Source organism: Phoenix dactylifera, chromosome 1 (assembly GCF_051530095.1).
Source record: "Phoenix dactylifera cultivar Ajwa chromosome 1, Ajwa_hap1_PhDact_Kaust_v1.1, whole genome shotgun sequence".
Taxonomy (NCBI): domain Eukaryota; kingdom Viridiplantae; phylum Streptophyta; class Magnoliopsida; order Arecales; family Arecaceae; genus Phoenix; species Phoenix dactylifera.
In genome coordinates, this window is record NC_143190.1 from 57,951,107 (window position 1) to 57,973,458 (window position 22,352).

The 22,352-nt window shown below is 40.8% G+C and overlaps 1 protein-coding gene across 5 annotated transcripts; it reads right to left on the bottom strand.

Moving 5' to 3' along the window:
* Nucleotides 1–4,349: 4,349 nt before the first annotated feature.
* Nucleotides 4,350–19,916, bottom strand: LOC149768783 (vesicle-fusing ATPase-like). Of its 5 annotated transcripts, none has more exons than XM_089926002.1 (12): nt 18,311–19,916; nt 17,599–17,722; nt 8,243–8,453; nt 7,565–7,696; nt 7,431–7,491; nt 7,285–7,344; nt 7,066–7,124; nt 6,713–6,800; nt 6,287–6,409; nt 5,244–5,309; nt 4,645–4,824; nt 4,350–4,563 (listed from the first exon to the last, which is right to left on the bottom strand). In XM_089926002.1, the coding sequence occupies exons 2-11, from the start codon at nt 17,645–17,647 to the stop codon at nt 4,675–4,677; spliced, it is 999 nt and encodes a 332-aa protein (XP_089782128.1). In that variant the 5' UTR covers nt 17,648–17,722; nt 18,311–19,916; the 3' UTR covers nt 4,350–4,563; nt 4,645–4,674. The 5 variants fall into 5 exon arrangements, with proteins under 5 accessions (XP_089782128.1, XP_089782127.1, XP_089782125.1 ...); XM_089926001.1 differs by having other exon boundaries at nt 4,641–4,824; XM_089925999.1 differs by having other exon boundaries at nt 19,381–19,821.
* Nucleotides 19,917–22,352: the final 2,436 nt, after the last annotated feature.

The window sequence follows — 22,352 nt, forward strand, 5'->3', positions numbered from 1 at the left end:
CTTTATTCCAATCAGTTTCAGTCAATGTAAATCCTAATCCACGATCATTAATATATGCACTTAATAAATTTTTATATGGGTATGCATCATGTATCATGCTATATGTGGAGTTCCAACGAGTAATTACATCAAGTTTAAATTTTTTAAAACGTTTACCATGATTTATGCATAATTCCTTAAATTCTTGAAGTCTTGATCTTGAAGCATGAATAAAAGAAACTGCATTTCTAATTTTTGAAATCACATCTTGAATCATGCCCATGCCAGCTTGAACAGAAAGATTTAAGATATGACATGCACATCTAATATGCAGTAAATTTCCATCTAATATGGGATGCAATGAGTCTTTTAATAATACAACAGCAGAATTATTATTAGATGCATTATCAAAAGTAATAGACATAATTTTATCATTAATATTATATGAACATGCAGTTTGATAAATTATATTTGAAATTTGTTGCCCAGAATGTGGAAAATCAAAAGCACGAAAAGCAAGAATACGTTTATTTAATTGCCAATCATTATCAATATAATGAGCAGTAATGGCAATAAAACAATTACTACCTACAGATGCTGACCAAATATCAGAAGTTAATGAAATTTTTACATTTAAAGTAGAAAGTGTTTCAATTAAATTTTGTTTCATTGCTAAAAAATTGGTCATAGCTACTCTTCTAAATGTACGCCTACTAGTTCTTTTGTAAGCAGGTTGTAGGTTTAATTGAACATATTCTTCAAAATTAAAAGATTCACATAAACTAAAAGGTAATTCATCCTTAACTATTCATTTTACAAGTGCTTTTCTTTGATTTTCATGATTATATGCAAAATTACCTACAAGTAATCCCCCTTGTATATTAAGGGTACTTTGAGTTTGAGCATGAGAATCATGCATCCTATGACTCTCTTGATATCTTTTTAAATGCCCTGTTCCCCCACTACTACTACAACTATAAAGTTTGGCACATTTTTTACATTTAGCTTTCCAGACTCCCTCAACCAGAACTCTATCAAATTCATTCCATACAGTACTAGTCCTCTTACGAGAAGAGGTTTGACCTTCACTCGGTTCACCAGTTCTAGAGGAACTAGGAACAGGGGGTTGGGGATTAGTTTCTTCTCCCTCAGAAACAGGAATGCCAAACTGACTTTCCTCAAAAGATGACATATCTATGATTAATTCAAAAAATAAAAACTAACCGCAAGGAGGAATTGAGTAGAGGGTCGGAAGGCAGAGGCAGAGCCGAGATTCCGAGCTTCCTCTTGTGCTCTCAACAGAAGCGACCTTCTCTTCTCAACAGGAACCTCCTCTTGTGTAGCACTTGAACAAACTAAAAATTAAATTGCTAGAAGAGCACTTTAGAAGAGAGAAATAATAGCAGTAGAGAAGGAGAGAATGAGAGGTTTGGTGTGGTGAGAATGAGGGAGGAATGGGCTATTTATAGAAGCCCAAAAAAAAAAATTTCCCAAAATACCCCTCAATTCAGCCGTTATTGGACTGTTGGGAGGGGTAAAAGGGTCATTTTTACGAAAATAGCCGTTGGAAACGGCTATTTTCCTCCCCCCCTCTCCAGACGGGCCGTGCCTGGCACGGCCCGTCTGGAGCCGTTACGGGCCGTGCCAGGCACGGCCCGTTTGGAGACGTTGCGGGCCGTGCCTGGCACGGCCCGTTTGCGCCCGTTACGGGCCGTGCCTGGCACGGCCCGTGGCGTGCCGTGCTCGGCCCGGCCCACCAATAGAGAGGCCTGGGGCCGGGCCGGGCTGGCCTTCCGTGCTGGACGGGCCGTGCCAGGCACGGCCCGTTTAGTCTTTGGGCCCGGGGGGCCTGGGCTGGGCCGGCCCGGCACGGCCCGTTGCCCAACTCTACTGCTCGGCCACCCCCAAAATCTCCATGATAGAGTTCTTCTCCTCTTGTCTGGTCGACGGGCTAAAGCAAACTGCAGATTTCGATAAGTTAACTCGTTGACCCGACATAGCACAGTAGTCCCATAGAACCCTACCAAGAACCCGGGCATCTTGTCGAGCCGACGGGGCTAATAGCAAACAATCATCCGCACCCACCACTGGCCTGTAAGCCTCCAACTCCTGAGTAAGTACAACCTGATACAAGGATCTGGATAAAACATCCGCACAGATAACAAACAAAAGGGGGAAAGCGGGCATCCCTGCCTCAATCCTCCTGACGACACAAAGAAACAGGAAGGTGTGCCATTTACCAGGATGGCAAAAGAAAGAGCCCTGACACAACCCATAATCCACTGAATCCATGTCTCCGGAAAACCAAACACCTGCAGAGACTGATGCACAAAGTCCCACCGCATCCTATCACAGGCCCTCTCCATATCAAACTTGACCCCCATCAAGCTCCTCCTCATCGGGGCCCTCTCCATATCGAACATGAACTCTTGTGCTATCAGTATATTGTCGGAGATGCTCCCGGTTCTTTGGATGCTAGAAAAACATCACCTTAACAAGGTAATTGACCATCCAAATGTCAAATATATAACAGTTCTAGAAACTTTACAGGTTCCTAAATATAAAAGCTGGGTCTACCTTTCAAGTTTTAAAACACGGATAAAAGGTCACACCACACACAGACTACTCTTCAATCGAAGCCAATCTTGTGGGCTGCAACCAAGTTGGATGTGATAAGTTAATAGGATCTGGAATCAAGTTTGGATTTTATTCTCATTGGCTTCCAATTTATAATAAGATATTTAAAAATCTAGAAAAACCCTGAGATTTTACCATTAGCTCTCATCTTAAATATGACTGTTTTAAGTTTAATTCCATTAGATAGTATCAGGATGTAAATGGTACCCAAAAACCTTCAACCCGACAAGAAGCAGATATAGATCCAATAAAAAATTTCGGCAACCTTACTGTATCATAGTCAAATTTAATATTTACAAATCCAGTTTTATTGGATTGGGATATAGATATGTCCAAATCCGGAAGCCTGATAATTCAAATATGTACACATACTATATATATGTAGTATATAAAAATTTAGGAATATAAAGAGGATTAGCCACATGGTTGCGTTAATTGATTTTCACCGCGTCTAGTGCTTTTTCTAACACATGCACTTTCCCAGATCACAATGACACTTAAATTTTGATTTATTTTTAAACAAATAACATAAATGAAAAAATATATATTTTAAATTGATTATAATTTTTAAAAATAATCATTCATTTTCTACATCGTACTTCTTTTCAACTGCAATTTGTCACAAATACGTAACATGTTATATATGGAAAACTATCATGATAAGAGACCTAGTTTTGAGAGTGGGGGACCCTTGACTAGAAAGCCTACTAAATCATATACATTAAACCTTAAAAATTACTTGAATCTGAATCCGTTCTTAATCAGGTCCAGGTGAAAGCTCAGGTCATACTTATTTTGATAAACCTGAATCTGCATTGCAACTGAAGTCCTATTGAGTTCGGATCAGATGCAACGTGGATTTGACCCAAAACCGACCCATTCATTAGGCTATGATAAAGTTTTGTATGATAATGATTATGCATGTAAATATTATGAAGCTATTTATTGGGCTATATGATTGTATCCAAATTTTACCCACCAGGACTCAATTTTGTGATCCAAGCTTCACTAGATTCTATGGGGCTAGGTTAACTAGCCTTCAGTGCCACCACCAACAATCATGCTTGACCAAGCTTTTTTATTCCGGATTAATACAAACTATAAGAAAAAAAAATCAAAATAAAAATCAAAATATCTGAATCACTGTTTAATCTGCATTATGTCATAACTTGGATTATATTTCTTTTTCTGGAAAAAGGATTATATTTCTTTTAAAATGAAACCTCTTCCACTTTCCTGGGTTCCACCTCCACACAAGCTATATATTATAATTGCTAGAGTATGCAACCCCAGAACCTACGTGGAATCAAAACTCTTGGAATTTACCGAACATGAATGGAGTCATCAAACAAGGACATTAGTAAACCCAATATGTGACACAAGTCCAGCTCATGTCCAAGATTAAAAATTCAATTAACTAATTCTGCCACTCTATGAAATTATATTGGCATAAATGACAATATCCATTGTAGCAGAATGCGACTGTCATGATAATAATTCGAAAGAAAGTCTACTCACTACACATTTTAATTGCTAGAAAATATAATCCAGAACCCACCTGGAATCAAAAACTCCTAGAATTTACCAAACAAAAATGGAGTCATTACACAAGGACATTGGTAAACCCTATATGTGAAACAAGCCCAACTAATTCTGCCACCACACAAAATTATATTGATATAAACAATGGCCATTGCAACATAATGTAACTGTCACGAGTCACGACAATGATATGAAAGCAACGCTAATTCCAATTAACTTTGCACTTTGAGTACATATCAGTGCTGCAAACTGGTTCTTCTTACCAAAAGAGTATAAAGGAAAATGTATCACCAGAACACTCAATACCGAAATATTATCAGAGCTCGTCTACTATAGTGATTTAAGCTCAGACCTATTCAGCAGAAAAGAATAACAAGGAACAACCACCCTCATCGGGACAAAAAACTGGAGAAACAAAAAAATTATCTGAGTGTCAAAAACATGACAAAGAACAAGAAAAAAAGAATCCACAAAAATCATACCTACTTATCTGATGTCAGAGTAATATATAAAAACTCAGTGTCGGATGGACACAATGTCACCCAAGATAGCATAGAAATGATTTAGGCTAATCTTCTCTTTTCCAAGGTAAATAGCCTCTGCACTTCCTCCCGTGGATCCTTGTGCAGCCATCTCCACAAGCATATACAACTTCTTCAAGGGCATCTGAAAACATCCCAAAGAACATAAGAACCAACTACGACATCTACATTCCTACAGGTTGATGTTATTCTCAGCTTCAATCAATGTAACAGTTTATCTATGTTAAGGCTCTGTGGGGCCATTGCATTTAACAAGGTGACCATAAGGGTTCAGCATCTACAGAAGTGACTTTATGCTTTAGATGGTTCAGACTCGACAAGCAATGCGAACATGATCCAAGTGGGATTATGAGTGTTCATAATACTGAACAACAAACAAGTTGCTCAAAAACAAAGTCTCATTATTTATTATCGCTCAACTAGAATATATTAAGGAGCAAACCAACATGAAATCTAATCACAGTTTACTTTTTTCTTGTAGTTCTCATTGATGAGCGTGTTAAATAGGTGGGTTGGCAGGAGAATTAGAGAAATCGAGCTTACATCATGCAATGCTTCAGCCGCTAAATCAATATCATCTTCAGCAAATACATTAAGCCCTTTCAAAACCTGCAGAAAGGAGATTTCATGAGCTAAACTTACCGAGCAAATTGTGGCCACAAATTTCAAAGAACTGCACTAATAACTGCACAATTGCAAGACAATGTCAATCTAACAAAATTTCTCAAGGTCGAATGTTACATCTATAATGCTGCCAACTCATGTAATATTAGAACTCTAGCTTGTGCATGCCATCTTGACTTTATGCATGCACATTCATATGCAATCCTGAAAATAGAACTAACATGCATTTTTGTATATATATGAAAACACAATAGTTGACTGTAGCAAATCACCCTCCACATCATGGAAAACAAAATCTCAAAGGTCATGGAAGCCCAACCTTGGCAACCACCTTCAAGATCAATAAGAAGAATGGTAATCAAGCATGCTGCATTTACAGAATAGTTATCTAAGTTGTTTTATAAGATGTACCAATACCAGCTAGCAAGATATCTGGTGTTGTCACTCACCTATGATATAGTTAGACTTCAACTAAGTTTCTAGAGACAAAGCGATAAACATGTGATTTTAGGGCCTGTTTGGTATTGTTATCATGTTCTGTTTTTGTTTCCCTGCAAATACGTGATACCAGAAGGAGATTGATATTGGAGATAGCATTTATGCAGAACTTCTGCCATTCCTTGCTTTTGATGCACCACCCAAGATTCAAATTTAAAATCTCTGGCCGCTAAGCAGATGCGCATGAACACAAGGCAATATGCTGCTGAGAAAACCTCCACAGGTTTTGCAAAAAAGATTTAAAAAACAAAAGGGTCATATCATAGATTTTTTTGTCCAAGCTAGTTCAATTTTCTTCTTGGATTTTTGAAAACAAAACTAGAAAACAAAAGCAATATCAAACAGGCCCTTACCGACATGCATAATGTCCTGACAGCAGTTTAACTTTACATTTATCATTATATATCCACCGATCATTTCCATTTTTGTTTTCAACAAAAAACTTCCTTCCCATATTCCTCTACCTTTTTGGCATCTGCCTTGTCTAGAGTTGGAACATGGTATGTGACAGAGAATGCATCACATAAGCCAGGAGACTCCAGAAAGCCCACCTCACTTGTTGTTCCAATTACCAGCATGTTCTTACCCTGCAAGAGGATATAACATATTCGTCATGTTAAGATCTATGCAGCTAGCCCTATTTGCAGTTTACAGAATAAGAACTGTTAATGTCAACAGGCAAATGAAAGACTCAGAAAATTCTGGCCAAAAAACTTTTTAAGAAAACTCACAAATTTTTAACATCATTGTTCCATGATGCTGGATATATGCAAGTATGACTCGTAAAAGCTCAGGTATATTTGATCTCATAATTCTTTTCTTGATTTGATAAGCTTTTGCACAAACCGTTTTAGAAGGAATGAGCAGAAGGAAATGGAAGAAATAAGAACCTTTGGAGGAAGTCGTTTCACGAGGACCAATAATGTTTGTGAAATCAAATTTGAGAAGCGTGGCCCTATAGCAACATACTCCAATAACCTGAAGTGTAGAATATGTGGAAATGTCACGCATAAAGAATAATCAGGAAATAGCATAGTGTAAATATGCATAGTATTTAATTCTCACAGAACACGAGAGAACTATCCTAGAGGGCAAGGGCACTTTCCTTACCATGTTTAGAGGTGGGCAACCAATTATATTTCGTGCAATTTGCATTTTGTATATAAATGATATTAAGGGGCTGACTATTCTCTCTCTCCAGTAACTTTAGCAAAGCACAATAGTTACATAAGTTAGGAGTTACCTTTCAATGTCATCCAGAATTATGATGCTTAATTGAGATTTGTAAGCATCCTCAAATACCTATATCGTAAAAGAATACGAATCAGTCTAGTACACAGGAAGGAAAAGACCATTAAGACGTCAACTTATTAGCTAGCTCAGTTGCAAACAGCAAGAAACTTTTCCAGATTTCCTTTTAACATATACAAAATTAAATAAGCTAATTCAATTACAAACAAACCGTAACAATTTGTGCACATTTACTGCTCTCACTGAGACCAATCATTGTTTCTGCTGAGATCTATAGTCACAACAAGGTGTCATATCATTAGGAACAAAGAACCTCAAAAGAGTGGATGATCCTTAGAAAAATGAGAAGATGCTTACTATCTTGACATACGGGAAATCACTGTCAATGCCAATCGTAGCTGCCATTGCTGTCTTACCACTAACAATAGAAACTTCATCAGATAACATACACACTGCAACAAAGAGAGGTGAACAGGTACATGATAAGCTACCTGCCGCTTGGACCTTCCAGAAGGCAAGTAACAAGTGGGCTGCCCTTGCTTACTTTAAGTTCCTCCACAAGAAGCATAGCTCTTTGATAGATGTGCTTATGCCTCTCACCACAGTCAACCACACCATTAAGCCTGTATGCCATTTATGGTTCAAAATAGAATGATATGTCCCAAAAACATGACAGAGATACACTTCTCATAACCATGCACGAACACAAACATTGAAATGATAGGGATGTCTCATAACTTGATATCCTGTATTTTTGTAGCTAACTGAACACCCCAAACCTAGTCTAAGACTGATGATTGGAAGACATGGTAAAACAGACTTTCCAGTTCAGACTTTAATGATATCAAAAGATCACCTATGAATATACCTTATAACTGTTTACACTGGCTGTGGAACAAAATGATCAAAAACATTACATTTGAACTACGAAGCAAGCTTCATGCAACTAGTTTTGAGCACATGTTTCTTGAAACAAATAGTATGTTTAGACTGTCAACCTTGTCGCATAGAAAATGTGTTGGAAAACTCATTTAATTTACTTCCACATCTTCAAAAAAAATTAGTACGCTAAGACAACATATATATCCAGTTTGGATTCTGATGCAAAAAGTAAATTTAGCAGCACTTTATTGACGTAAAATTTATTGATACTAATAACTTGACAATACCTGCATCGTTCGAGATCATCTGTGGATGCACCAAATGCAGGGACAACTTCTTGCATAGCATACAAAAAATCATCCATTGTAACTTTTATACTCTCCTCATCTAAAGGTTTAGTAAGATCATCCATGCTTATTTGCCGATTCAAGGCAAATGAGGCTGCACTTTTGACAACACCTTCCAGTTCAGCTCCGCTGTAGTTCTTCGTACGTGCAGCTGCATCAAGATATGGATAAGCACTTTGGTAATCACAAACCCTTATTACATATAACTTCATTTTACATCCACAAAATCTGACATATGCTTCACTACATTTAATCATCCCTACGCTGAGAGCAAGTCATTTGCAAGTGCATGCCTTCGGTTTTTTGCAAAGTTGTAGGATGGGAATTGCAACTAAAATTTTGCATTTCATATAGGAATATAGTATGGAAAATATAGTGCAATTAGTGTCAAAATGTTTGAACCTCAAGTTAGTGCTAGCACATATTTCCATTGTGGTCAAAAAAATGCCCATCAAGTACAAAATATACATTTAGCTTTTAAGGTTGCTCAATGAAGTGAGAAAGGTAGCAGAGACACCAAAACAGCCACTGCCACTACCCTACTCATCAAGCATACCTTCACTACAGATATTTTGTCTCATAAGTCTACTATGATCAAATGTGTGAAATATCAACAGCCACCTGTTCATCTATTAAGACCAACCAAGCCTAATGCCATAGCCTTACCACCCTGACAACAAAGGCAAAGAAAAAGAACTGGGAGCATGCAAGCCTTGGCATATCGAAAAACCTTAGTAGCAGGAAACTTCCACTTAAGGTGAAATACACACTTCAGAATCTCCTCAAGAACTCAGCTCAACCAACTTTCCAGTTACTAGATTCCCCATCCTTGCACCTGAATCCGCACCCGCATCCGCACCTACTTCCAGTAACTAAGTGAAAAACACAATAAAACATCATTATATCCAGGAAAAACTTTCATTGTTAGATTGATGAGTATGATTTTCCCTTTGTTCCAAACACCAGTCATTTTTTCTGATATCCAGAGTTCTGGCAACTTCAAACAAGGCTTCATAGGTTTCCTGTTGCCAAAACCTCATGGAAATCTTAGCCTGTTACTCCTATGGTATTATCTGCTACCCGGACACTTCAACTGTAGGAATTTTTTCAAAAAAAAAAAAAACAGACATTATGGCACAGCATCAGATGAAAGAAACCCCTTGACACCTTATAGTTAGAATTTCATGCTAGAAAGTATTCCAAGAAAGCTCAAAACTCCACCTCAAGTGATGAAACTCCTTGGCACAGAACTTTTTGTTCTGCCTTGTTTATGGATGCAAGAATGCAAGCGAGACACTTCAACTTATACTATTCCAAGTGACAAATTATATAAATTTGAAGTATCTGGACCATCAAAGCACAATTTTAACAAAACTAAAAGTGTCATTGACTTATCAACAACAGTCCACAAATATGAAGGTACAAGTCGTTCTATGGCAGTGGAAGTGTTACCATGTCAGTTTAAGGAGTTTGGAGTTGGAGAAATGGAGATATGCATGAAATGCTTGTCTTTTTATTCCTCTTGCCTTTGTATTTAACACACACACACACACACCTTATCACGCTAACTAATAATGTCACATATTATTTACATGCACTTTCTTCACTGCCTCAAAAGCATGGTATGGTTAACCATCTTTAGAAGCTAACTCTTAAGGATCACTGGCAACTAGTTGCACAAATAACACCCAAGTAACATGCTTCCACTTTCACGTCATACCTTTAATGCTAGAAATTGAGAAAATCCTCATCCATTTATTCTTTCACTTGAAAAATTGAGAAAATACCGACAATTATAACTTTATGGCATCTCTAGGATGAAAAATTCAAACTCTAAGCTTCATGTTCTTTTCTTCCCATTTAAATTAGATACCAGCTGCTTTCTCTTGTCACAAAGTAGTCAGAGTGCAAGGGTGACAACTGCCTAAACATGAAGTCTGGATGGCTATGTGCTTGTGGAGGCTGTGTTTGATTTGAGAACAAGAAAATGTCGAATGGAGATAGCAATTCTCTTGGAACAACCATTTTTGTTTTTCTTGGCTGAAATTTCTTATTCCTGGTTGAGATATCTCATGGGTGAACATATATTTGCCCATGCAGAAAAGGTTAAAGGAACAAAAAAGGGCCTAATTGTTCCCCCTGGAATCATAGACATGACTCAGGAACAAGCAAATCTTGTAAAGGGTGTGAGAACATTTTTCTTGTAAAGGGAACGGATTGCTTTCTCTATATTGCTCATCCTAGGGATAGTGCCAACGGGAAGGCTAATGGTAGTACCCGGCACTATTTGACCCAACTATTCGATGTTAGGACATATGAGGGACGGCACAAGAGGAAGGCTAATGGTAGTACCTCGTGCCCTTTTCCCAACTACATCGGGTAGGGAGCAAGTAGAGCAACAAAACATTTTTCTTGGGTTGTGAGATTTATTTTGTTATAAACTTTTGTTGTAATCAGAGGCGATTGAGTGGTGTATCTTTCAATCTATATAAAAGAAGGAGGGTCGGTCCATCCCTTGGGTGACGGCCAAAGGAGGATTGGAGTGTATTTGTTGGGAGAGAAGCAATGGAGTCGGGAGCAAATTCAAACTCTCATCATGCTCGGCTAGAGGCCTTGGAGGGGAGTTCGGCTCACCTAAGCCGAGCTCTTGAAAATTTGTCTACAACTCTAGCCAACATGAGGAGGAAAATGAATGCTCATTTGGAGAGGTTGGAGAGAAGAGTTGGAGAAAAAGAAAGAGAACGAGAGTATAAAAGATCTAATGAGAAGGAGCCTTGGTCGCACGCCTCACGGCGGGGCCATGGAAGGGATGAGAGAGGAAGTGAAGCGGGAAGCTTACGGGCTAACCGTTTAGAGGAGTTAGACTACCGGAGACCTCGGAGGAGAGGACGAAGAATTGAAGCCCGGGGAATAGAGGTAGAGAGGTGGATGGAAGGTAAGGGACCTAGCCATAGTGAGGGGGAGAGTGAACCCGAAGAATAGCCATTCCATGACCAAACGCCTATTGGCCGGAGGAACTTCATGGAGGGGCGAAGGAGAGATGAAGACTATGGTGAAGATGAGGCTAGGGGCCCAAGACAACAAGACAAACGGATGAAAAAACCAAAAATTGATTTTTTCAAGTTTGGAGGAGATCCCTTTGAGTGGATGGATAAGGCGGAACAATATTTCAATGTATATGAAGTTCCAAGGAGGGATCGGGTTACACTTGCTAGCTTCCATCTTGAGAGAAGAGCTAGCCGGTGATGGAGATGGATCCGAGACCTCTATATTAAAGATGGAAAGAGACTTGGTTGGACGGCTTTCGTGAAGGAGTTTATGTCACAATTGGGGCCTTCACCCGTTGTGAATCATCATGGCCAACTAGTCAAATTGAAGCAAGAAGGAAAGGTGCAAGCCTACATTGATGAGTTCAGCTATTCCAAACTATGGTGAACGGGTGGTCCGAAGAAGCATTATAGGGCACTTTTCTTGATGGCTTGAAGCCTTGGCTTGCCAAAGAGTTGAAGCTAAAGCAACCGGCAAAACTTCAAGAAGCTATGAGAATGGCCGAGATCTTGGACCAAAGCTATGGTGGGGAGAGGCGTATGTCCAAGGAAAGCTTCAACACCAGGGCCTCTACATCATTACCACCAAAGGGGCCTTTAAAGGAAAAAGAAGAACTTAGAAGAAACAACAAGGAGCGGCCTCAACAAGTTAAGAAGCTTTCTAAAGATGAGCTCCAAGATTACGTCAAGAAGGGAATATGCTTCAAATGAGGTGACAAGTGGAGCTGGGCCATCAATGCAAAACCGGCCAAGCCTTCTTCCGTGATGTGGGCTCCGAGGAGGAGGAAGCTACTTCGGGTGGTTCGAAGGAGGAAGATGAAGAGGAGCAAGAGAATGGGGCTGATCTTAGCCCGGATAAGGGGGAGGCCGAGCTATCTTTGCATGCTATGTCGGGGGTGCAAAGACCGTCCACCATGCGCTTGATGGCATGAGTGGGCAAACATGAAGTCTCCTTGTTGGTGGATAGTGGATCTTCCCACAATTTCATCAACTCTGGCATCGTGAAGAAGGTTGGTTTGAGAGGGGCGGCCATGGAGCCCTTTGAAGTCAAGGTGGCTAGTGGAGAAAAACTCAAGTGTGAAGAAGTTGTGAGGGACATTTGCATGAATATCCAAGGAGTAAGAATCAAAGCCGATTTGCATGTTCTCCAACTAGTCGGCTTGGATATGGTGTTGGGCAATGCATGGCTCAAAGGCTTGGGCAAGGTGCTAACCGACTATAGCATCATGACCATGGAGTTCAAGATAGGCGGCCAAAAGAAGAAATGGATTGCCATGAGCAACAAGGAGGTGCGGTCTTGTGAAGCCAACATGATTGAGAAGCTATGCAAAGGAGGGGCTTCTTGCTTTGCTATTATGATGACCGGCCAACACCATGAAGGGGGCAAGAAGAAAGATGAGTTGGAGGGCATCCCTCCAAAGATCCGAAGCTTGTTGGAGGCTCACAAGGATGTCATGAAGGTACCTATATCTCTCCCACCTCCAAGAAGTTTTGATCATCCTATTCGGTTGAAGAATGAAGCTACACCGGTGAATGTTCCACCCTATCGGTATGCCCACTTTCAAAAAGAAGAGATAGAAAGACAAGTAGAAGAGATGTTGAAGTAAGGATTGATCCGATATAGCACTAGTCCATTCTTATCTCCGGTTCTACTTGTGAAGGAGAAGGATGGCACTTGGAGATTTTGCACCAACTACCGAGCCTTGAACGAAGCAACCATTAAGGATAGATTCTCCATTCCTACAATGGATGAAATGCTTGATGAGCTACATGGTGCAACGGTCTTCACCAAGTTTGACTTAAAGGCGAGATACCATCAAATTCGGATGAAGGAAGAAGGCATTCACAAGACGGCATTTCAGACACATTCGGGGCACTATGAGTATCTTGTCATGCCGTTTAGACTTCGCAATGCTGCCTCCACATTTCAAGCTACAATGAATGCGGTATTCCGGCCTTACTTGAGAAAATTTATGTTGGTCTTCTTTGATGATATCTTGGTATACTCCCGATCAATGTAAGAGCACACAAAGCACTTGAAAGTTGTGTTATCCATCTTGGAGAAACACCACTTCTACATCAAGCCTTCCAAATGTGTGTTTGCTCAACCGGAGTTAGAGTACTTGGGGCACATCATTTCAGGAGGTGTGAAGGTGGACCAAAGAAAAATTGAGGCTATGGTGGATTGGCCTCTACCCAAGAACATTTCGGCTCTAAGAAGTTTCTTGGGACTAACCGGCTACTATCGGAGGTTTGTGAAGAACTATGGATTGATTGCCAAACCTTTAACCTCCATGTTGAAGAAAGATGAATTTGAATGAACACCGGAGTCAAGAGAAGCATTTGACAACTTGAAGAGGGCCATGACTCAAACACCGGTCCTAGCACTTCCGGACTTCTCCATTCCCTTTGAAGTCTACACCGATGCAAGTGGAGATGGCATCGAGGCTGTTTTGGTGCAACAAAAGAGGCCTCTAGCATTCATTTCCAAAGCCTTGGGACCCATGAAGAAGGCTTGGAGAACTTATGCTAGGAAATCTCTAGCCGTGGTGCATGCCGTCAAGGTATGGAGGCTTTACTTGCTTGGCAAAAAGTTCACAATCGTCACCGATCAACAAGCACTAAAGCATCTCTTGAAGCAAAAGATTGTAAACCCGGAGCAACAAAAGTTCTTAATCAAATTGCTTGGCTTTGAGTATGATATTGTCTACCAATCGGAGAAGGAGAACAAAGTGGCGGATGCATTGTCAAGAAAGGAGGGGAGCCCAATGCTTTGGGCGGCCGAAGGAGAGGAGCCTATGTCTATGGCCATTAGTGGTGTTGAATGGCAAATATGGGATCAAATCAAGGAGGCCAACAAGCTTGATGCTCGAGCCAAGGAGATCATGGAGAAGATTGAAGCTTCATCCAAAGGAGGGGCTAACTTCAAGCTTAGGGAGGGGCTCATCTTCTACAAAGAGTATGTTTATATGCCTAATGTCCCCAACCTAAGAAAGAACATACTTGATCACTTTCACAATAGCAAGGAGGGCGGACACTCGGGTTGTTTTCGCACTTACATCCTGATCAAGCACTTCTTCTATTGGGAGGGGCTCAAAACCGAAGTTAAAGCCTTGGTGGCCGGATGCACAACATGTCAAAAGATCAAGTATGACCCAAGGGCACCAATAGGACTCCTTCAACCACTACCTATCCCAAGCTTGATTTGGGAAGATATTTCCATGGATTTCATGGAGGGGCTACCCGCAAGCAAGGGATATGAGGTCATCTTTGTAGTGGTGGACCGGCTAAGTAAGTATGCTCACTTCATTCCTATCAAGCATCCTTACTCGGCCAAGTCTATAGCTATGACATTTGTGGAGACAATCGTGAAGTTGCATGGGCTTCCAAAGAGCATTGTCTCCGATCGAGATAGGGTCTTCACGAGTACCTTTTGGAAGGAATTGTTTACTCTACAAGGAAGCACATTGAAAGCAAGTTCATCCTATCACCCACAAACGGATAGACAAATTGAGGTGGTAAATAGGATCCTTGAGCAATATTTGAGGTGCTTTTATCATGACCAACAAACCGAGTGGAAGAACTTTTTTGCATGGGCGGAATATTGGTACAACACAACTTATCAAGCATTCATCAAAAGGAGCCCATTTAAGCCAGTCTATGGAAGGCCTCCCCCAGGTCTACACCATTATGTGAAGGGCACGGCAAGAAATGAGGAGGTTGAGCAAGAATTGGTGGCAAGAGATGAGGTCCTAAATAATGTCAAGAGAGAGCATAAGAAGGCACAAGAAAAGATGAAGAGATACCATGATAGAAACCGAAGGGAAGTGGCCTTCATCCCGAGTGAGATGGTATACTTGAAGCTAAAACCTTACACCCAAAAGTCTCTCAAAAAGAATTTCAGCTACAAGCTTGCCCAAAGGTTCTATGGGCCTTTCAAGGTATTAGAGAAAATTAGAGAGGTAGCATATCGGTTGGATCTTCCAAACACCTCTCTATTGCATCCGGTCTTTCATGTGTCATCACTTAAGAAAGTAGTGGGTGACCCTTCACTAATCAAACAAGACTTACCCATCATTGATAAAGAGAGAAGATTGTTGCTACAACCCAAGGAGGCTATCAAATACCGCATATGGAGGAAAGAAAGGGAAAGAATAAAAGAATGGTAAGTTTTGATCCAATGGGAAGGAATGCCAAGAGAAGAAGCCACTTGGGAGGACTATGATGAGATGATCCGGCGGTATCCACACTTCATCCTTGAGGACAAGGATATTCTTCAAGAGAGGAAGAATGTTGAGGACCTCCGCAAGCGCCGCCAATCAAGAAGGACATCGGGCCATAAAGAGACCAACAGAGTATCAAGCCAAGGCCAACTACTTTGCTTGGAGGGCCTTGGCCACGTCCCTTCAGTCGGCCAAGAGGAGCTCGGCCAGGACGGGCTCGGCCAAGACAAGCTCGGCCAACAGTTCCCAACCGCACTCTGACACATCCCAGCGCCTGCCCCAGCCGCCCCAGCCATCCTGAAACAGCGCCCCAACAACCTCAACCACGCCCGGCAACCTGCCCAGCCAACCAGGCCATGCCCTGCCATGCCGCCAGCCAGACCAAAGACCTGCAGCAACCATGCTAAGGCTGCAGCCTTGTACCATACGCCACCTAGGCCTTGGCCATGCCAAGGTCCTATGAAGCCATGCCTTTTTAGACATCTTAGAACCTGGTATTCACCACTTGTATTTTCGGCCGAGAGGCTTGGGAGGAATTTTGTCTCTTTGTATTCGGTCTTGGGGTTTGTCCAAGACTTGGACTAGTAAAAGCCAATCACAGTTCTTGTTAGATTGTTCTTGTAATCAACTTTCGGGAATAGAATCAATCAAGCGTTCCTCTACATACATCTTGTGTTTGATTATTTTCTTCTCAAGACAAGGGTCGGATCAAGCTGCAGCCAATAGACCTTCCCCTTGCCTTGATTCCCACGGTCACTTAGAAGCTTGGCACACTACGGCATAAGCTTGACACTCATCGGCGTTACCCGTTTGGCCCATTATTCTACATTCTCAAGGCATCCGCAAGGAGCAAAAGGGCAAAGACTTGGTGTGGTGGCTTGGGGCCGAAAGCCACCCTCCAACACCCGGCACGGCACGGCATGATGCAGGTCCGTACCGACTCGTCCCGCCGGAGAACCGGTATGGTGCCCAGTACCGGTTCTGCCGACATTGTATGTGAGTGTCTACACACTCCCGTGCCCATGCCCACGAACATGCCTGCCTGCCCCATGCAGTCCATGCCCCTATTACATCTACAACGCAATGTTGCTAGGAACATTTTTCACTTTTATAATGCCACGTGATTTCATCAACAGAGTTGCATTGCGCCAATAATATTTTAATGCAAGGACAAAGCTGGGTAGAATATGTAATCTAATATTTTTAATGCTAAAGGTTTTGTTTAGACTGCCAATTCTGTGGATGAGATTTCTCTGTAGCTGGACTTCATACAAGATAAAATATAATGTGTGCTATATATTTAAAACCAAAACAGTCCAGCATACACAGTCTACTGTCTGCAGGACTCAAGACACAGCATCTCGTATTAATTGGGCTACAAGCTTCCCAAGAGAAGGGGTAAGGCAGAAGCCTTCTGAGTTTCCTGATCTTTCTTTTTCTTTTTCTTTTTTATCTGGGGGGGTGGGGGGTGGGGGGGGGGGGCAAGAGGGGGAGGCGGCGAATACATATTTACATGTGCAGTCTTTCCCTTTGTTTTCTTGCATCGGCAGGCTCCTTTCACTTGAATCTACCATGATGTGCCAAAACACTAGCATATGTTGTATATGTAAACGAGAAATGCTCCGTGTCTTCTACCGTGCTTGCATGCGCACGCGTGCAAGGATGGCGGCGGCCATATGGGCAAACTCCTTTCTCTCAAATCTTTTGATTGCCTGTGCCAAAACACTAGCATAAAAAATTTTCATGTTCAAGGGGGCAGTGATACATATCCACATCTGCAAAGCCTTTCATTTCCTATGGTTGCATGGCCAGACTCAATCAATGCATGTGCCAAAGCACTTGTACATGTAAATGAGAAATGATATAATGTTTCAACTTTTAATTTAATTCCTACACTGTTAATAATTTGACGAAATGTCACCTTCATGAATAGTCTCAACCAATCAAGTGTCATGCTATAACATTTTTTATGAAAAAAGAAAAAGCATCACCATAAAAGAGTTAAGGGAAAAGTATAAGCACATACCAAGCTCTTGAAGGTTCACGTTTGCTGCAAGAAAAGAATTTTCTCTCATTATATTTGTATGTTTTTGAAGAATTTGCAAACGACCATTTTCATCAGGGAGGTTAGAACCTCCAGGCGTCCAGGTCTACATATGGAACAACACATCAAAAAATTCACAGTACAGAAAAAGTACAAGCAACAATAAGAAAGAATGGGAACAATATGATAAGAGAACTGGTAAATATTTTCCACACCGACCATAAAGAATTAGAAGCAACAAAATTTGAAAATTCTTTATCCACACTAAGCATTTGAGAATAAAGTCGTACCCACCAACTTCTCCCACAGTTACAACATATATCAGAGCATGTGTAACAATCAAATCCTGTTAAACTCTTTGTACAGCAAAGGAAAAAAAAAATATAAACAAGGAATTGGTATGTCTCCTAGAAATGTCCTGGCTTCCATCATGGTCATCCATCGAATTTCTCTAGCTTCCATAAATATTTGTGATCAATGCATCTTCTGTATATATATGTATGCACGTATATGATATGTACATATTACAGCATGAACCAACAATGTGGCTTATTTTGATTAATACCACTCCTGATAATTAAACATCCTTGTTGACGATTTATCATATTCTTGCAAAAGAAGCTAGGCAGTTAATTGTAGGTGTACTGCATGCAAGCTACTAAATTATACAATCCAGCAAAGGCAAGAAACTGACCTTAAGAGGGCTTCATCCAGCAGGTCCTTCCGATCGGTCATTCCAATAAGCAACACATTATTTAAGGACTCAACACCGTCTCTCTTAAATGCAGTCACTTGGTTACTATTCAAGAATACAACTGATGAAGCTAATTGTAATACTTGGGAAAATTCACCTTTGTAAGAAGCTGACACTACAGCAAAAATGGATTTTTCCGGCACTTTTTAAAACCTATACCGATGCTTATAAGCATCGGTAATTTTGCTGCCAACGCTTTCTAAAGCATCGGTTATGTAAGAGTAGAAAAAAATTTGTCGACGCTCTTGAAAAGCGTCGCTAAAGGGTCCGTTTTTAGCGACGCTTATAAACGTCGGCTTTTAGCGACGCTTAAATGCGTCGGCCTTTAACTGATATTTTTTATAACAACGCTTTAAAGCATCGTTATAATTATTTAAAAAAATAAATTTTTTCTTTGAAATGTATACACATTTTCTGCTGGATAGTTCTGCAAAAAAATTATCTGCTTCGCACATCTTATCAACGATCATGCAATATAAGTACTTGCTAATAATAACAAGAAAATCTGAAGAATTGAACACATAAATCGTAGGAATACATAACAAGAAGAAGGCAAAGCAGGGAGTGAAGCATATGATAATTTATAAGGATCGAGACCCAACCAACAAGAATAGATCCCATACATCGATTCCCAGCACTGCCAAATTACAATAGCAGTCAGAGAAAGGAGAAGAGAGGACAAGAAAGGAGAAGAAATTTATAACTATTTTTCGCATGAATTATCGAACAGCACTAAGAGAGCCTCTTTATAACATACCTCACCCATCACGAGTATCAAGATGGGTGTTATCTTCTATTTAATTAGGATAAAATAATAAAGAGGAAAATATAATTGAGATACATAAAAAAAACACTGCGATGTACTACCATGGGACATGTATCTTCTAAGCACTCCATAAAGAGGGAGGGATTGTTTAACAAGAGAGAGAGAGAGAGGGGGGGGGGGGGGGGGGGGGGGGATGCAGGAAGGAAGGCAGCGGGCTCCGGAGAGGCGACCGCGGTGTGGGCACCTCCGACAACTTTCTCCCATCGGCGTCGTAGTAAATAACGCCGGAGAAATCCAGCGGCTGGCATTTCTCCCCCATGAGTATCGACCTCCGCGAAGAAAGAAAGCTATAGGTCGCATACATCGATTCCCCGTGGCTTCCTGCCAACACGATCAAGAGAAGCACGCCCAAGAAAGAAAGAAAGGAGAAGAAACCCTCGGAGTCGGTGACGGAGCCGGAGTGCTGGATGATGGAGCGGCCGATGGAGTTGATCCACTCCTCCTTCTCCTTCTCGGAGTCGGCGACGAAGTACATGGTCTCGCGGCTGGTCGACAGCTCGAAGGCGAACTGCCGGTTGAGCACGTCCTCGGCGCCCTTCCCGGTGAGGCAGGAGGCCACGGGGATCAACCCCCGCAGGACCGACGCCCGGGTCACCACCGGTTCCTTGAACCAGAACAGCTCTCGGAGGAGAGGGGTTAGGGATTTATTGGGGCGGTGGGGGGAGAGGTGTTTGGGATTTATTAGAAAGAAAGCGTCGTCAACTAGCGTCGTCGGAGGCCAAAAGTTCTTTAGAATTCCGACGGTCTAATTTAGATTTTTTTCCGTCGATAAATTTTGGTGCAGTGCCCACGGCGAAATCTTTTTTTGCTGCAGTGTGATTAACTATGCTAAAAGAACTTTGGCCGACATTTACATTCCATTTCTGCAGTTAACAGTAAAGTCAAATGCACAATAACAATGTCGGACAAATTCTATAACATGCACGCACATAAAAAAATAGATTCTGGGAAAATCATAAGATAACAAGAAATCCAAAAAAATAGAAAAAGAGCTACATAATTTGTGAGCTACAGATGAAGCACTCATTATTCCAATGTAATCTGCTTATTAATTAAGCACAACGAAAATGAAAACCTATAAAGCATCAATAAAGCCTCTAAGTTGATTAAGATTACTACTTAGCTAGCTTGGACAACTCCTGTTCCAGCCGGGTCCCTTATCTAACCACCAATAAATAGTGATTTATTAAGATCTTTTCAAATCTACTAGGGAGCTAATGCATTGGTGAAATATACATATATATACGGAGCTAAAAAGATTGGACAGCACTTTTTAGTTCTTCACAACCACTAACAACGGTCAAAGATTGGAACAAAAATAACATCCTCAAAGGGATGAAAACAAGCCAACTGTCAGGTGTTGTGGTGGAGAGAGAAAGATAAAGAGGAACAATAAATCCAAGCAGATCTAATTATCCAATCCAATTGACAAGAAGATTCCTTGTGAACTTGGAGACAGTCCAGTGCATTAGTACTAGAGAAAAAATTAAATCAAAATAAAGATTTCCAATTTCAGTTTGTGGTGCATACCAAAAACCTCATCAATTGAATCAGACGGATCAGAATATAACAAGGCAATAAGATGAGACTGAAACAGATTAAAGATGCCATAATAAGACTCTAAACTGACTCAAGTAGACCTGACATATGCATATGCCCGGTAATAAAAATCTATTCCTGGGTTTAAGAGAGTCGAAAGATTTGTGTTTTAGGGTCTGGATGCTGAACTGAGGTAGGGAAGGGACAAGGGAGGAGGGGTTACCAAGGAAAACTGCCGTGCTTCCATTAGGAGGACCTTGGATTGCTAGCGTTATGAGAACCATTCAGCAAGATGGCGTTGTCTGTTTAAATAAAGATGGTAACAATTAGTTTTTGGATTTTTTTTTATTTTAGCAAAAAAAGATAATGGCTTGGATTCCTCCCTGTTGGCTTGGATGAAGGCTATACATGTTGATGTTCATGTTTTTGGATTCCTCCCTGTTGATGCAGTTCGCATGCGATGAAAGGCTATACATGTTGATGTTGATGTTTTGATGTTGATGTTTTGAAAACGGCAGTATAGCATTTGCGAACTGCATTTGCGGCAGTATAGCATTTGCGGCAGTTCGCAAATGAGTGAAAGGCAAATGAGTCATTTGCGTCACTCATTTGCGAACTGCATTTGCGAACTGCTATTCAATGACCATTCAGCGCAAGGATCCGGTCTCTATCCTTTGCTGTGCAAAAATAAATGATGGGATCCAAATAAAACATCAAAACATTAGCAATCCACGCCCCGACCAAGCCATCTTGCGCTGAATGGTTCTCATAACGCTAGCAATCCAAGGTCCTCGTAAGATCAAACCATTCAGCGCAACCGGCAGTTCGCTTTCCTAATGTTTCTATTCAATGAAACTATTAGTTAAATCTTTCTTTGGTCCTAAGGTGAAAATGTGTAATAGATACATGAGAATCACCATTGTTGCAATGCTAGAAGAAGTTCAAGCATTGTATCGGCAATACAACCAACCTTGCTTCCCTTACCTGTCCAGTTAAGTTATAAAGGTTTATTATCTTTACTGAGTCCAAGTTTAACTATTATTTTTTTTATCTTTTCTTTTACTTATATGTTATAATAAAACAGATATTTGGGTCCGGAGTGCTGCGAACTGCGGTGCCGGAGTGCTTCCTTGGGTAACCCCTCCATTAGTTTTCCTTGGATAATGGAAAACTGCGGTGCGGTGCTTCCATTAGTTTTCGCATGCGAACTGCCGTTTTCAAAACATCAACATCAAAACATCAACATCAACATGTATAGCCTTTCATGGAATCCAAGCCATTATCTTTTTTTGCTAAAATAAAAAAAAATCCAAAAACTAATTGTTACCATCTTTATTTAAACAGACAACGCCATCTTGCTGAATGGTTCTCATAACGCTAGCAATCCAAGGTCCTCCTAATGGAAGCACGGCAGTTTTCCTTGGTAACCCCTCCTCCCTTGTCCCTTCCCTACCTCAGTTCAGCATCCAGACCCTAAAACACAAATCTTTCGACTCTCTTAAACCCAGGAATAGATTTTTATTACCGGGCATATGCATATGTCAGGTCTACTTGAGTCAGTTTAGAGTCTTATTATGGCATCTTTAATCTGTTTCAGTCTCATCTTATTGCCTTGTT

Coding starts and splice junctions, on each gene's coding strand:
- LOC149768783 (XM_089925999.1), bottom strand. CDS start 19,671: ATGTACTTCGTCGCCGACTCCGAGAAGGAGAAGGAGGAGTGGATCAAC. Junction 7,697..8,242: donor GATGATCTCGAACGATGCAG/GTATTGTCAAGT, acceptor AATGGCATACAG/GCTTAATGGTGTGGTTGACT. Junction 7,345..7,430: donor ATTTCCCGTATGTCAAGATA/GTAAGCATCTTC, acceptor TTGTGACTATAG/ATCTCAGCAGAAACAATGAT.